Source organism: Numenius arquata, chromosome 18 (genome assembly GCF_964106895.1).
Source record: "Numenius arquata chromosome 18, bNumArq3.hap1.1, whole genome shotgun sequence".
NCBI classification, from domain to species: domain Eukaryota; kingdom Metazoa; phylum Chordata; class Aves; order Charadriiformes; family Scolopacidae; genus Numenius; species Numenius arquata.
Genome location: NC_133593.1, coordinates 8,792,558 through 8,809,926, shown reverse-complemented (window position 1 = coordinate 8,809,926; position 17,369 = coordinate 8,792,558). Strand labels below are relative to the sequence as shown.

General features: G+C 38.1%; 1 protein-coding gene across 2 annotated transcripts in view; it reads right to left on the bottom strand.

Annotated features, from left to right (window-relative positions):
* Nucleotides 1-17,369, bottom strand: part of ULK2 (unc-51 like autophagy activating kinase 2) — a 40,565-nt gene that overhangs the window by 9,386 nt on the left and 13,810 nt on the right. The window contains exons 6-18 of one of the 2 annotated variants that reach the window (XM_074160429.1): nt 16,481-16,654; nt 15,277-15,350; nt 14,185-14,286; nt 13,787-13,845; nt 13,229-13,311; nt 10,055-10,105; nt 9,592-9,680; nt 8,749-8,920; nt 7,767-7,827; nt 7,430-7,522; nt 4,271-4,408; nt 3,077-3,222; nt 2,769-2,849 (exon numbers count right to left, since the gene is read on the bottom strand). In XM_074160429.1, coding sequence (XP_074016530.1) covers nt 2,769-2,849; nt 3,077-3,222; nt 4,271-4,408; nt 7,430-7,522; nt 7,767-7,827; nt 8,749-8,920; nt 9,592-9,680; nt 10,055-10,105; nt 13,229-13,311; nt 13,787-13,845; nt 14,185-14,286; nt 15,277-15,350; nt 16,481-16,654 — 1,323 coding nt within the window. The remainder of the gene's footprint in view (nt 1-2,768; nt 2,850-3,076; nt 3,223-4,270; nt 4,409-7,429; nt 7,523-7,766; nt 7,828-8,748; nt 8,921-9,591; nt 9,681-10,054; nt 10,106-13,228; nt 13,312-13,786; nt 13,846-14,184; nt 14,287-15,276; nt 15,351-16,480; nt 16,655-17,369) is intronic. The other variant, XM_074160430.1, reaches the window with a different exon arrangement.

Here is a 17,369-nt window from a genome sequence, read left to right as displayed (position 1 = left end):
AAATTCTAGTTGCAGGACTTGGAAAAACGTATCAAGGAAGCCCAAAATGCCAGAGACCAACATTAAGCTGAAAGAAGATAGGACTGCAAACATCATGAGATTATGTTTGATCATCAACTTACTAGATGGCAAGGAGAATGGATTTAGCCTGTTGGCTATTTGGACTAAGGCTACGTTACACTGATGAGATGTTCAAGCTGCCAAATAGGCAAGATTTCAGGGTGACAGCTGTACTGGCAGCTGCAGTACCTCTGGCAAACCTGCATCAAGACAAATAAAGTGGTTGGATTCAGCAGGAATGGCATAACCAACACTAAAGTTTCAAGTGCAGCCGCCAAGACTGTAGGTTGAATAGAGGTTCTCAAGCACTGGAATTATATTCTTGCAAACAAGCGCATGAATGTGACGTTGCTTGTTAATGACTTGTTTGGTACATAATGACTTCATTTGCATACACAAAAGGTAGCTCATCTCATGGTTCCTGCAAGAAAACTAGGTACTAAAAATAACCAAATTATTCAGAGAGAACCGTCTGGGATCATTACTTTGGGCAGTCATTTATTTTTTAGTCTGTCAGACTGAATCTTTTTCTAAAGCTTACTATGTACAAAGGAAGTCCACACTTCAGTACGAGTGCAAAGTTTCTCCTAAAGCAAATGGAAATGGAAGAGCTATAAGGAGTCATTTAAACAGAGGGCTTTGGGGAAACGTCCCTTGTGAATGTCTCACCTACTCAAAGGTGCCCTTCAAATTTCTGGTTATTTATTTTGAAAGAGGATGAAATGGTCTCTTCCTTGTGGTGTTTTTATGTCTCGTGATGAGGAACTGTGCAGTTACAAACAGCACATAAGACTTCAACTTTGTGGCCACAGCTTCCCAGACAAAATTTCACTCGCCTTTTTTTTTTTTTAAAAAAAAGGCAAAACTGAAAAAGGACCATACTAACTAGATTAAGATTTTTCAGTGCTGGCCAAGACAATCTTCTGAGATAGGCTCCATTTCACAAATGTAAGCTCAAAAAACCACCACAAACTTCTTGCAGTTTGCTCAGTGCAGTGCCTAGCTGTTAAGATAGATCTTTCAACCTTCTTAAGCCTATGCTTTTGCTAGTTAGATTTTGAATATGAGCTACTTCATCTTGATTCCATTCCACTCCATTAAACAGGACGTTTTAGAATAGCCTTTCTGCCTGCAGCTCCAGCAGAGGGATCAAGTCTATTTCTCATTAACTTCCCAGCCAAGAATTTTCTTGTTCGAAATCTCTCTGCTCGTCTGTCTCATAGCATTGAAAGTCCTCACCTGTCGTTTCAGAAACCAGTCTTAAATCTCACTGGTTACTGTTCTAGTGGGATTGCCACCACAGGGAAGGCTTCTGAGTTAGAAGTTTGTCCTCTGCTGCCACTGGCAGCAAGAGCAGCTCAATTAGTTCAGAAGCTACATTACAACAGACGTCTTCAGTCCTTACAAAATCTCAGTACAGATGACCTCACTTCACCCAGAAGCAAAAGCCAGCTTCCCATACCCATTTAAACGCTGAGAAACAGACTTGCTGCAACTTGTGGTATTTTACCAATAGAAATACCACTGCGTTCGTTTGAAATTAAGAAATAAAGTCAAGTAGGAAAAGAATGCAGGAAACAGATGAAGAAATGAAACATTAAAAACCCTTACAGACATAAAACCAGTGCTGTGGTATGTTACAAATACAAGTCAGTTTGACACTGGCAAAAGGCACTAAACCAACAGCTCAACAAAATTATATCCAAAGAAAAGATGCAACAAGAAAAGCATACACACTGCTTCATATTCTCTTCACACACACCCTTTTTGTTTTTTTTAAGAGACCATTTCAATTCTGAGGATTCACTCGTTCCTTGTCTTTTGTTGAGACTGCTAATGGCATCGCAATTATGAAGGTAATTTTTAAGACATGTTACAGAATTCATTTCACATGGATGAAACCATTCCCAGATATTTGAAATATGGCTACTCCAAGAAATGAAGGCTCCATCATCTCCAGATTATCTTGGGAAGTGTTTAAATAGGGGGAAAAACCCACAATGCAGTTTCAACACCACCTCTTAGAGAGTCAAAATAAAGAGCATAACTAGTATTTTAGATAAAGAAGAAACTGCACCCAAAATGTGCATAGAGAAAAAGAACATGTTGCTGAATTGCATGTTCTGACGCCTAATCCTTCTGGCATTACAGTGCAATTCCATCTTTAACAGTCTCAGAACATCTTCAAGTTCTATTTCTCCCTGATTTTTTTTTTTTCCCTGCTGGCATGTCATAATGATTTATGACTTGCAAAGCTTACTGAATGCTTAGCAACGCTAGCATCAGATTCCAGTCAATTTCCTAAGGGAATGACGAAAATGTGCTGCACACTGTACACTGGCAGTTCTTCCTCTCTTTTCTGAGGACTGGCATGACAGAGCTGGTCTATGGAAACTAGATTCTGAGAAGCATGTTACTACCATTCATAATAATCCATCCATTTCCATCCCTGTTTAAAGACAGGCATTATCAGAGTTGCTTTTTCATCTTGAGAAAAAGAAACTTCAGTCGCTCTCTTACTGTATAGGGAATTAGTTATGGGAAAGGTGTCTTGATACAGCCACAACTGGACTCAGTTTCTACAGAAACTCAGTGCACCACTTACCCAGTGCCTCCTATTAACCCATACTAATGCAGTGTTGGCCTCTCCTCTCCCTTCGCAAAACGCTATCAAAATAGCACTGGTTGCATTGTCCAAAGTCACTCACCTGAGAAGTTTCTACTCCTCGAGTCATGTCCTTGAAGTTGTCCGCAACAACAGTGTCCGAGCTGCTCAGGTATGGTTCCAACTATGCAAACAAAATCAAAATGTGAACTTATACTTCACCTACACATGAAGATAAAGCAAAATAAAACCTAGTTAGTTTACTTCTGTGAGTCATTTAGCAGAAATTATTTCTGCAAGTGTGACCTAGTTGGGCAGATTTTGGTTTAAGGTAATTTCAAGCAGGAATTACTGTTCTGAATTACTGTTCCAGATAAACATTAACTAATTGCTAAGAATGTGTGGGCTTACCTAGTGGCGAAGGAGAATACGGTCTAGAAGATCCTGTGGATAACCTGCGCCCAACGCCCTGCGCAGTGTCCCCTGGTACTGGAGAACAGGAGCCCATCTTCATGAAGCCCATTGGGCTGGTATTTGAGCGTCTCACAACTCCAGCTCTAACAAGGTGAAAAGAATGGTTACACACGCTACAGTAACTGTGGTTCCTGGAAATAAGCTTTAGAATTCCCTAAGGAGTACAATGATCAGTTAAAGAAAATACTGATATTTAAAGAGAAAGCTATAATGTTGAAGCTTATTAAGCTAATAACTTTAGCTAAGCTTTCCATACTGAAAACAAGCTAGATTTAATTCCCTTTGTTCACATTGACTTTTTAACTTTCAATGTCATAACAGTCTGTTAACTGGAGAAAATAAAAACAGATATCCCTTCGCACACGGATTCCTAATCTTCAAACAACTTCATCATCAAATTTTGAATATTAAACGTATTGCTGCAAATGCCCATTTTTAGGTCAACGAAGAATATGACAGTTTTCATACTGAGACTGCTATACAGTTCAAATAACTGAAAACAGGCTATTTAAGGGAAAGGTACTTCCTCAGTTATAATACCTATTATAAAATCAGAGACCCTGGAAAAAAAATACACAAGGAACCATGGATTTTGCTTCTGGAAAGAACTCAAGAGTTCCGAGTAGTCTGTTTCTGAGTCTTTGACCTTCACTATCCCGATCCTGTAGACCACAAGGCAGAGACTAAGTCTGGCACACTAGAGCATTGTAATAAAACAAGCTGGTAACTAGCATGCCAAAAATTGTTTCCTTGATATTCTACAAAACAATGCATTCATTTCATCACTACGTGTGTGAAAACAAAACATAACTTATTACTGACTTTCTAGTTTATGATGTAATGCCATATAATACACAAAGAGGAATAAAAAAGCAAGACTTCATCTTTTCACCTTCTTGGGTTGCATTTGAGCGAAAGAACAAGCTTATTTTGTTTTCATGAAAAATTTCAAGTGCCCATCCAACAGTCTTGAGACTGTGAAGGACTATTACTTGTTATCATTAAAATGTCTCTCTAGTATGTTTTTGTGCAGAAAAAAAAAAAATGACATCAGCAAGAAAGCACGGACATCTGTCAGGGTACAAACACAAACTAGAACCAGAAAAGGGAGTTAAAAAAACCCAAACTCACCTTGGTGATCCGTGGGGGTTTGACACGGGGCTGGCAGTAGAGGAGAGGTTCTGTTCTATGCGCTGGTAATTCCGTAGTTGAGTGGGAACCGGGATAGGTGCCGTTTCGCTGCGGGGGGACACCGAAGGCTGACAAAGCCTGAAGTTGGAAGGGGTGAAGACAGGAGTTGAATATAGGTAGGCAGGTCTCTCACTGAATTGTACCATTGTTGAAATTTCAGGAAAAATCTAGGAAACAGGCAAATAGGCTGCTTCTGCACTCCCTGCATGCAATGGGATCTCAGCTTGCCCTAATCTAGCTCTAACACTTCACAGAGGACGATCAGGAGCTGTTTGTTACTAACTACCTCTCCTAAACTGACTAGTACCAGGCTGAGCTGAGAGAGCAGTACCAGCTGGAGCCCTTCGTCACGCACCACGGCGTTCTACAGGTCCCTCCAGCTTCCTGCCAATCAGCCTGCTCTGTTTACCACGCTTCAAAATAGCGTTCTAGGAAAACCCATTGCGCTAAGAACAGGAAGTTCAGCGGCAGGGCTGGAATGTGTACAAAAGCCACTAAAAGCACAGCCAGAGATATCCCCAGAGACACCGTGAACTTGCAAAAGGAAAACACATTATGTAAGCAACCCCTGACAAAATGACCAAAACCACACACCTGAACATTAATCCACAGACTCCAACTGCAGACTAGCTTCACCCAAGTTCAACTGAAGTGTCAGTGACCCGGCTTACCTCGGTGTACTATCTGATAAGGGAATCAAACCACTGCAACGTAATCAGTTACCAACGCTTTTAAAACTAGATAGAATTCAACGGAAAGAATTTCAAACTAATGGGCTTTTTGGAAGATAATCAGCTTAGTATCTGGTCCTTTATTGACCACCTCTTCAGAGAAAGATTAGAAATTCTTAGAGGAAATGTGAAAAAAGTTCTGCCACGAAAAAACAAGCAGTTACAGCACTCACTGCGAGGCTACAGCTGAACAGAAATCTGAGTTTCGGACTGTATTTATCCTGTTCTCTTTACTGCCCCTGAGAATGAAATATTACTTCCTAATACGCACAGAGCTTCCTTAGCAAAAGAAAATAAGTTTGTCCTTTTTATTGCCACACCATTTTTAGATACTACCGAGTAATTTGGAAGTCAGCTGTGAGCACACAGTCGGTGGAAAAGCCTGAAAGTCTCCACAGGAGGAGAAGGTCTCAAGTGGGAACCAGAGAAAGGCAGTGGCAGCTGCTAAGGCTAACACAACAGGCCGAGGTAGCACAGGGAGAGGGGAAGCAGATATTATTTAAACTGTAGCAGTGACAATGAAGAGGCCATGAAGGCACCTCAACTTTTAAAGTTCTCAAGAGTGGAAAATGCCTTCCCTTGCTTTCACACACTCTTGCAGGTACAGCAGTGCAAGCCGTGGGCTAACCACAGCTCAGCAAAGCTAATCTCTGGTTAGGTATCCTCAAGCCTGATGTGGTTTGTTACTAGTCCGAGAAGCTGTAATACAGATGTGTGCAGAGCTGCATGCAAACCTTGTTTCTCTGAGGTCCAGAGAATAAAATTAGCAATCAACCACAGGAGAACAAACCATAGGAGACAGAACCACCTATTCTGTCCATTCTGGCTGGAGCCTGAGAAGTGTTAAAGCTTCTTCTACTTGACATAAAGCAGCATAACTATAGATACAATTCATTCAATTTGATTAGTTAATCAGAAAAATTCATAGGGTATAACCTTTTGTAAAAAAAAAAATAAAAAAATAATCACACACTATGAAAGAACGTTTCTCAGGAAATAAAAACCAAAACCAAAAACCAAAAGCAGCATCTTGTAGAGTATCAAGACACACACTCTGCTTTCTTCAGACCATGTCCCAAGCAGCCAGTTAGTTACTGAATTTACTCAACCAATAATTAAAGCAAACTATTATAGTACAGACACTGAAAGTGTGAACAGTGGGCCCTGTTTCTAATCATACAACCGTTTAGCTCTTAACTTAGTAATGTACAGATAACATAACTGGCATATTTTCACAAAACCTGTAACTCTAAAAATTGTGATGTCTGACACAATTTAGAATAGGAAATTACAATGCATTTATAATATGTTGTACAAGGCCAATATAGAGCAAATGGATCTTTACAGACAAACCACCCCCATTATCTGCCCTTAAACATAAATTGTAAGACTAAAGCTGTATTGACAGCCCATGTCAGCAGATTTCACAAACTGCACAAAGATCAGCACAAAGTAGCAAACTTTTCTTGTGACAAGCATTTCTAAACAAATAATGCTGACTCGCAGTCCTGTAGTATTAGCATAAGCCAAAAATACATCCAACATAATAGCTTTATTCCCCATTTAGCCACTCATCCTCTTTCTGTTTCTACTGAAAACATTATGAAATTCATTACTTGGTCAAATAACAAATCTAACCCTTCTGTTTACATATTACAGGAGTAGTTAAACAGCATGAATAAGATTTACGTTTTCCAATATAATACAGGAAAGATTTCAGGCAGCACTGACGGGTATCAGTGCTGTTTCAAACTAGCAGAAACTTGGCCTGCAACCATGTGGAAAAAAGAGGACTTATTAACAGTCTTGCTGATGTAAAAGCTGCAATACATGTTTACCTCTTTCATGTGACTTCTTTGGTATCTTGTGAGACACAAACATGAAATTCACAGTAATTGCTTGCACAGAAACCACACCCAGTTACCAGACACAAGATAATCCAGCCACGAGACACAAATCCACAGCAATCTGGGCTTCCTAAGTTCCTTTTCTCTCACAACTACTTCTTAATATCTATACTGCATTCAACATTTTGACTCACTAAATGAAGACTGTGCTGTGCTTTGTAACACTAGAAAGGACAAGTCATTTATGTCTCTGAAGTTTCTGCTTTCAACTAGTTCAAAATTTAAACAGACCAAAGCATGCTCTCTTTCCTTAAGGAAATCTTTTGGGGATGCATCAGAACCAGAAGTTAGCTACACAACTGTCAGCTATTAGAATTAAGTGTAGAGAGCCTGGAAAAAAACAGGTCTAGTTTCTAGTGCAATTCAGTTTCCAGTAGCCATCCACAATTTAAGAAAAAAAAAAAAAATAGCAGCAGAGAACCTTTTCAGAAGAGAGGAAATACTAAGCCTGCATCACGCACCTGTTAGCTGTACCAGAAGCAGTACTTCGAGAAGAGGCTGAGGATGGTTTCTGTACAGTTCCTGAGCTTCCAGAAATAGTTAACGGCGACTGCCTGTGGAAACAAAAAACATTGTCAAAAGGCAGGTCTCCACAACAGAGAAACTACCTACTTTGCAGCAAAACTTTCTGAATTCAAGCTGTTTACATATTCATATTAAATTCAACTTGGCGTATTAATCTTTAAGTCCACACACAGCTATGCAAACCCATCACTGCCAAAACCCCAGCAACTCCTACAGCTACAGTATCAATTTTAGAACATGAGACTTCTTTTGGATAAAGCTCAGCACACCTACCCTCCACACATCAAGAACTCGCTCGAAGCCCGCCTGCCAGCTGCTCCCAATGGCATGTCATCTACAGTAAGCAGAAGAACACACTGAAAACCCACATCACGAAGCAGAATCTTAAAAAAAACCCCTCATGTCCAATATTACTGTTGTAGAAATAACCACTTCTGACAAATTTCAATGAACATATAAGTTTTCCACAAACTGTTTTGTGTATGAGAATACTTCAAATGTGACCAACAGCAACAATGTTACTAGGTAAGGCAGTTCTTTAACAAGCTTTTTTGTTGTTTGCCTTTTTTTTTTTAATACTGATTATAACAATTTTGAAATAAAATTCATTGTTTAAGAGTACAAGGTATCAGCATTGAGAAATTTAAAATAATGAATGACAAAAACCCTTCAGAAATCAAGGGACTAATTTGGTCAAATATTTAACATATACATGTACACGTTAAAGGTACAGAAATCTGCTGATTGGCTTCCTAGTGGCAATTCAGGTTTGGAAGACGTCATAAAATAGCAATGTGCTACATCCCAGTCCTTCTACTGCATAAGCCCAGTCTGATGCCTTATAATAAATGTTTAACATGAAAGGTGTTTTTACCTACAATTGTTTATTATCTAAAGCTCTACAGCATGGTCTATAAACATTCAGTTAGCCTGGAGGTAACAATGTGCCTGTCTCCACCAAGAGCATCCTTGGGCTTCTTATCAGTGGTTGTTTACAACCGACTCTTTTCTCCTACTGCCAAACCCCAGTATTTTCCATGACTTTAAATCACCCTGGTGTCCTTGGCACATCTGGCTACTCAAGTGGAAGTGAAAATATCCCAGATGGACATGCAGGCTCCCCTCAAACTAACGAAATGAGTTCCGATGTGGATTGAGACACATTTAGAGAAAAGAGAGTCAAAGAATAACAGGACATATAGGTATGCTACAAGTGGAAATTGTTTTAAAATGTAAAAATAAGGAAGGTTCTTACATGAGTGGTCTGAAGAGATGTTGTGTGGGACAAGAACAAAGTCATCTGTGTCACAAGAGGAGTTCTTGCTACTGGTACTGGCAGAGTCTTTAGAGACTTGAAGATAGTTAGGAGGACCCAATGGAGGGGAAGACAAATTTTCTTCTTGAATATGCTGCATGTCTGGCAGAGACTGAGGGGGGTGGAAAAAAGGAAGTAAAAAAACCCACTATAAATACAGTGATTCAGAATGCAAAATCGCTCTTTTAACTATGAAACTTCTAAAGTAAGAGTCATCACTAGCTTTGACACACAAAAAAAAAAAAACCAAGATAAATCTTGGGCTGTTTTTTGCTTCTTAAGTATTTAGAAATACAAAACGTATTTAAATTTGGAAATTTCAAATACTGGATAACCCTGTAGCGGCAATTAGACAGTTCTATATTAAATAGGCTGTGAATTTAAACAATCACAAATTATCCAATCATTCCTGATGATACAGATGCACCTCTTCAAAATACCACAGAAAATTAAAGTCAGCAGTTTGTATCAGTGTAAAGGGGCCTTAGCCAATGTTGTGGTTTAACCCCAGCCAGCAATTAGGACCACGCAGCTACTCTAAGCATTTGACATGTATTTTTTTAACAAAAAAGAACAAGAGAAAACCCACAAAGTACAACACAAGGAGCAAGAGAGAACCAAAATGTTAATGCCATTCTTCTAGCAGAAAACAGGGGTATTCCTTGTGATGTAAACACAATTGTTTATACTTTCATGAATTGGAAGATCTAAAATTCAGTAACTCTTGGCTAAACATTACAGAAAATATTTCCTGGAGATTGTTCTGTAAAACAGAGAACTTACTGGAGGAGAAGCAAAACGGCATGAAGGAGAGCTACCACAAGAACTGCCGGAGACCGAGCCTGCATATGTGGGCACTGGTACAGGACAAGCTAGAAGAGGAAAATCCAAGGGAAAATAAAAAAAAGGGGGACTAAGATTTTGAAAAGCTGAATTTCAAACAAATTCATTTCCTCACTGCTTTTCATTCATAAACCCTTACACAATTTATAAGCACAGCACATCCTTAAACACACAAGGGTATTTAAGCTCAGTTGAAATGTCAAAGGAACTAGTAAATAAGTATCACATTTCGTCTAGCGTAATACAAAAAAGGATTCAACACTTAGCCTCACAATAGAGCACAAGTCAGACTCAGGAAAACGCCTCATAAACACTTAGTGGGATATTTGGCAGATCTTTCTCCATTCCAGCTCCCAACATTCACCACTTACACAAATAAGTAGAAAAAAAAAAAACTACTTACACTTTTTGACTGTGGAAATCTGATCCAGGAAAGGGTGGTTGAAAAATGCTTCTGTAGAACAAGAAACAACCACCATGGTGAGTAAACGTACAAATGTTACAGAATTTACAGACTATATTGCAGATACTGGTGAATTGTTGCCTTCCCAGAATCAATATTTCAGAGCCAGAGGGTGAAGAGCTTATAAAAGATTAAAGCCTTCTATGTTATATGTTGCTGTAGCACTTGGAAAGGAAACAAAAATCAATGGAATAACTTCAAACAACCGCCAGCAAGGCAAATCAGACTGAGTTACCGAAGGACGTTTTATGACCGCACTTAAGGATCGTGTACACAAGAAGTCTTCCCATACTCGTCATGAAATTATGTTCTCTATGTCCAACATGGTACTAACTCGGTTTTAATTTCTCATCAAAATGATGAGCATCTCTCACATCAAACACTGAAAGTATTTTCACTTCTGCCTTTCCCAAGGAGTGATGCTTATTTTTGAATCCATTAATGCTATTCCTTAGGTGGCCAAAAATAACAACATGGCAGCAGCCACTCTCCTTCCCACTCCCCAACAGCAGAACTCGACCCGCGCAGCTGGTTCACAGTTTAAAGCACAATTAAACACAATTTCTTTAACAGTTTCCTCCATTAACTTGTTACTGTTACAATAGAAACATTTTGCTTCTGTTGTAAAAGGACATGCTGAGATGCATTTAATTGAACTTTAGAGTGAACTTTTTGAACTTTAATGTTCTAACAGTAAGGAAAAAACAATGCTGTTCATCAGACCTAAGCAAATAACAAGGAAAAAAATAAAAATCCTGAGGCCTGCAGTATCTCCTCTTCGTTCAACAACACTTTCTTCCACAACCCGATAAGGAAGGGAGTCTAGCTGTAACGCAAGAACAATGTAATGATTAACTTTAACACGAGGATCAGGTGTTCCTGAGCTTTTGTACAACACCTGCTGTTCTACTTTATATTGCTGGAAGATCAACAAGATTTCCAACGCTATTTTTACTTTAACAACAGGCAACTGGGCTCAGTTATACACTCTCCCTTTCACTCCCTTTGCTAAGCACATTCCAGAGCAGCCCCTTTGAGGCCCTTTAAGTGGCTCAGCCAAGGAAAACATGACTTTCATCACTACCATTCTGCTTTCTATTTTTCTTTCTAAGCACAAATGCATTCTCCCACTACCACACATGATAAGTCTATTTCCCATGTTTGAAGAATCTGTAGGGATCAGCACACCCAGAGTGCAAAGTGAGATCAATGACTGAAAGTCCATGTTTCTGATGTGTTTTTTCTTCTACACATACAGATTTATATATCTGAATACTGTCGCTATCATTTGGGACATTTTACTCAGTTATCAGGAGTTTTTTCTGGATCTGGCTTTTACTTAAGTTTTTAAGTACAGCAGTTAAATTGAGTTACATCAGTCACACCTACACACAAAAACCCATGCCTGGTTCTCAGAAGAGCAACACCTTAATTATGCGAATATTGATGTTTTAAATTCCAAATTACTAAAAAAAAATATAATTTGATATTTCTTGGAGAAAAACATAGCAGGAATTGGAAAGAGAAAAATGTAGCTAGTAGAGTCCTGAGCTTCAAGTAAAGAACTAAAAGGCCTTTTGAATCCTCCTCTCTCCACAGCCTAACAAATAACAGTCGTCTTATCACAAATACACAAGGACCACATGTGATGAATGAGTCAATCTGTGTATTTCAGTACTGCACCAAAACCAGGCCTGCATGCCTAACTAAAAAGCAACGGTGAAGTTTCAGAAGCAGAAACAAGAACTGAGCATGTCTGACTTTTGAGTGCAACTCACCCTAGGATCTTGGCATCAAAAGAGTGAATAGTTTATGGTAAGGAAGAACTGGGTCTTATCTACAAAGAGCCTGAAGAAACTTTAAGGTTTAGGTTCTTTCTCACCATTCCACATATTAAATTTGATGGGTTACCTATCTTGCTGCTAAAACAAATATCAGTAGAAAGCACATTATTGTTATTTTATATCAATAGCAATGAAAAAGATAATTGTATTTATCTAAGTTAACTTTAATTAACCAAAAGGTTAAGATTAACATTTCCTATGGCAGCTATGATAAAACTGCAATAACAAATACTGCTATAAAATTTAAAGAACTAATCAAGATTTAACTTTTCAGTGGTCTTTTAAAAATACTTCCAGAGTTTGCATTAAAAAAGAAAAAAAAAAAAAAGCATTACCACTTTGGCAGTAATAGGTAACCAAAACCCATGCAATAAAAAGGCTTTTTGAGACTGAAGCGAGTAACAGACAATCCAGCCAGTACAAAGCACACACAAATCTAAACTCTACTCCTGACTAATTTTGAAACGGCAACAGTTGCAGCCATTCTGAATGATTCAATAGTACTGGTTTGAGGCCTTGAAATCTTAAGAAGTTAGAACAATGTTCTGCAACCAAAGATCTCCAGCTAAAGAGAAAAAGCCAAACGCAGCAGTAAACTGGAGCCAAACAAGTTCACTTTTGTTAAGGCAGTGTCCATCTAGTTTCTACTAGGCTCTACAACTAGCAATACCCAAGCGTTACACTGGAAATTCAACTTTGCAAATATAAACAATTTTGATATAACTTCAAATGTCTCATTGCTCTCAGGTATACATATCTATAGCTTTCAAGGTCAAATCAAATTTACACAACTTGTACCCCCATTAATACAGTGATGATATTTGCATTTTACAAGAGAAAGTTATCGGGGAGGAAACATTAAAAGCAATTTTGCTTCCAAGGCAGGTTCTTCCAGTACTTGTTACGTTTCTGCAATCTGCATGCTGCTCCCAGTCTGAAGCCAAAACAGCAGTTAAAGTAACAGAAATATGACTGTGGCATCAAATATAAGGTATATCAATTAACACTGTGGGGAAAAAAGGCCACAATTGAAAGAACTAAACTATTTTCTAGTTCACTAGTCAACTACAAAGTCGTAATTTATGTCCATCACTTAATACTGACTGATAGTGGTTTCCTAATGATTTATTTTGGCTATTCTGCCTTCTTTATGAGAACCAAGAAGAAAAAAATACATCATTTTTTGTGTAATTGGCTGTAGACAAAAGGTCAAGACGGTTATTCTGGCCACACAAGGAACATCAAGAGATCAAAAGCAAAAGTTACCTACCAAAGTCCATTCTATCTTTTTGGTTTCTCTGAAGCAAACCCAACAGTAGGTCAGCCAGATAAGCTGATGTTTCCCTAGGAATACTGCACACGAGAGGAAGTAAAACATGCATTAAATAATGCACAATGCATTACATTTCAGGAAGTCAGCATTCTGCCGTAAGTCTTCACTATACATGCTCTATAGCCTTAGCACAAGACACTTTCAGCTCAGCAACTTACACAATGAAGGCAAGACACAACACGAGTCACTGGTATCATACTACATCCTTGTAAAGATAGCAATATCAAATATTTTTATGAATCCCAGGCACTATCATAGAATCATAGAATCATGTAGGTTGGAAAAGACCCTTGGGATCATCGAGTCCAACCATCTACCCTACTCTACAAAGTTCTTCCCTACACCGTATCCCCCAACACCACATCTAAGTGACTCAAACTCATCCAAGGATGGTGACTCAACCACCTCCCTGGGCAGCCTGTTTCAAAGGCATTCCCAAAAGATCAAGTGTTCAATCAACAAATGTAAGTGACAGGAAAGGCCACGGTGACATACCTAGGAATCAAATTCCTGTTCTTTTCATAAAACATTCTCAAATCTTGAGGACTATTGGCCTGTCAAATAAAAACATTAATTAAAACTCAGTTTCATGGAGGAAATAGCTTTTGTACCTATGCACACATACACAAAAAGGAAGCTTTTGCATACGGGCATTAAAGGAGAAAACCCTAAGCACAGCAGTGACTTCACTGAGATCCTTATGTGTTTCCTCTGGATTGAACACACTGATCTCATAGACTAAGTATGAGCAACTTCTCCCTTGGTATCCTTAAGCAATCTGGCCTTTGAAGCATCGACACTACACTCAGACATCACCACTTCTCATGACTGGAAGGAAAAGCTCTAAGAATGTCCATGAGACTAAAATGAGTGAAAAAGAAACAAAGTGTTACCTGAAAAGGTGGTTTCCCAACAAGACACTGATAAATCACAGTCCCTATGCTCCACAGGTCTGCTTTAGCATCATAATGTTGAGACATTATCACTTCAGGGGCCTGGAAATAACAACAAAATCTCAGATGGGAAAACAAAAAAGCAAAGCAACAGCAACATGAATTCTACAGTTCTGTCAGAGTAGTATTAACAGAGACTACTTTATTGTAAAGAGTAAATATTTTAAAACAAAATTAACATTTTAATCTGCATCATATGGCTTTAAAGGTAACAGTTTTGTTTAAAATGAAAGCTACATTTCAAAAACCACAGAAAACTAGAAAGGTTGATGTTCTAAAGAAAGCATCTAGCGCTTGGCATGTATGGGAGTAGGAGGTTATTTACTTGGTTTATGCAGTCCTCCTTGTGGATAAACCACCAAGCACTTCATAAGGAATATCATTATCACCATTTTACATATACAAAAACAAGACAAGGAATAGTAAAATTATTTTCCCATGACCATACAGTAGGGTAGTGGTAGTGTCAAAGTCAGACAGTTCAGTGCTCAATTGACTACCACACTACTTAGTAAAAATTAATGGCAATTAACTCCAAATTGTTTTTTTAAAAAAGCAAACAAACCAGATCCACGTGAGAGGGTATTCTCCCACATGTGAGAGAATACATTAAATAACTACAATGAAAACATGAAGTAGTAGCTCTTCTGGCCTGTATTCAATCACTTTTTTATTAGAAACTGGGAAGGACATAACGTCTTATTTCAGGGGAAAAAAAATAATATGTAAGTGGGAATGAAACTACTTTGCCAAAAAATTAACGCTAAGATGTATTGTCTTTTAATTCTCCAAGAGTTTTCCCTCCTGCAGCACTAAGAAATGTTCAATGTCTCTCTGATTTTAACAATCATGATCTCCAAATCACAAGAGAAAAAAGGAGCTAGTAAAACTATAGAAAAGTTAACTGTGTGCTGCCCCTGGTACTTCTGAAGTAACACTGGCTATTTGCCAATCTGCAAGCAGTAAATTATTTTGTTCTTGTAAGAGAGTATCTGAGATAAGAAATGTAATCTGAAATACACTGTCACTTACCATATACATAGGGGAACCACACAGAGTTGCAGCCATCATGTTGCTATGCAGATAACGAGCGAAACCAAAGTCAGCTATGTAAAGAAACACATTCGTCAATGAAAAGAAAGGTAATTTTCAAATTTTTAAACTCTAGAAACACCCTGTCTCATATTGAAATCTGCTAATATTACCAGTTAGAGAGAAAAAGACAGGTATAATATACAGCCAACTACATGGAATAGTAAAATAGATGTTACACTGAAAGAATAATGTATTATTTTCCAAATAGCACACCAAGAAACAGCAGTGGCATCATTTGCATAAACTGCTGCTCAGCCATCTCCCCAGCTGCAGAACATGCTGTCTGGCGTCAGCAGGAAAGGATTAAAGTCAGTGGCTAAATATAAATGGTTCATTAAGAGTGATGAATATACAATCTGCTTCAGTGAAATCACATCAGGTAAAAGTTTAAGAACTCAAGTTTCAGATGCCTGAATTTTCCACGTAGGCAAAAGCACCTGAAACTATCTAATAAGAACAGCAAGAGAAGAAGTTTTGTCTCCTCTGTGCTGTTTAGAAGATGGAGTGAGTTGGAACAGACCTCAGATTTTGGTTGAGCAAAAGCACAGAAACCTGTTCAAAACCAGGTATTTTTAAATGGACACTTAACAGACAACAATGAGAGATTAATACTCCTGCAGTGTCCTCTGAAGAGGAGTTTGGTAGTATCCTGAACAGTCAACATCTCTCCCCAGTTACAATGCCAATCCTCCTTCTGCCAAAAATAGGTCATAACCTACATTACATTACTAAACTTCTCAAATAACCCTTAGGACGGTCTACCACAAAAAAAGCCCAGCTGGAACTCCGACTGGAGTCTCACATGCACATAGTTTTGAAATGGGATAAAGGCTATTTGAAATATCAAAGGTTACAGATATATGTCTAATTAAAATAGTTTGATACTAGAAACATCAGCTCAATAGGTTTCTTTTTCCTGCAGATTTAATCAGAAAGGTCTTTATGACTCAATCTTTTTTATACTGAGAATTTGCATTACAGCATAAAGTGTCATCATTCCAGACTTACTGTCTGATTTGCATCAATTTAATACACACCATATCCAGTACACCCTCTGCGCATTAACTAGAAAGACACTTCTGAGCAGAGAAACAATCCAACAGTGATTATTTACCTTTAGATCAGAGAAAAGCATATTTACCTATTTTGATGCGTATGCCACTGACGCTTGACTTTCTACGACTGGCGTAAGACAACAAAATATTCTGTGGTTTAAGATCCCTGTGAATGATTCCTTTACTGTGCAGAATACGCATAGCTGCTGCAATCTGCTGCAGGAACACTCGGATGGTATCTTCACTCAGAGTTCCTTTAGCTGAAAATAACATATACATTAGCAGAGGAGAAAATAAATATCATTTTCTTTGGGCAAAAAGCAATAAACTTCAAAGTGATCAACTGTGAAAACAATGAATACAATAAAACCATAGTGAATTAAATTCAGAACAATCCAATCTCCAGTATTTTTCTACAAATGTATAGATTCTCCACAACATATCCATCTCCATAGTTTTACACAAGCTACAGACCTCTGTTTTTACAGTAGTTTATTCAACTTGGTAGAATAATTGTAAAACTTCTCAGTCATCATTAAATCCAAAAATCACCAAGAAAACAAAGGAGCCAAGAAAATAGAACTCCAGTTTAGAATATTAAATGTTCTACATTTAACATTACATTCTACAATCACGTTACAACCTGAACCTGTAAAAATATTATTTCTTTAAACAAATTATCATGGAGACGCAGATAACTACTCTGCTCAAAAAATGTCATCCATAATAAAATTTGTTTTGAAGGGGAAAATTTAAGATGCACTTTTGAAAGTCTCTTCAGAAGGCATTACCTCATTCTGCAGTCTGAAAAGTACTGAACGAAGGAGATGGATTATACCGTATGAGTCTTTCCAAGGATTTTAATGGGAAGTGAATTAAGCTTTTAATATACACAGTTACCATAACAATAGCTCTTCACAAAAAGATTCCTTCAATATACTGCAGATACAAAGGCAGGTAGAAGAATATTTTCCA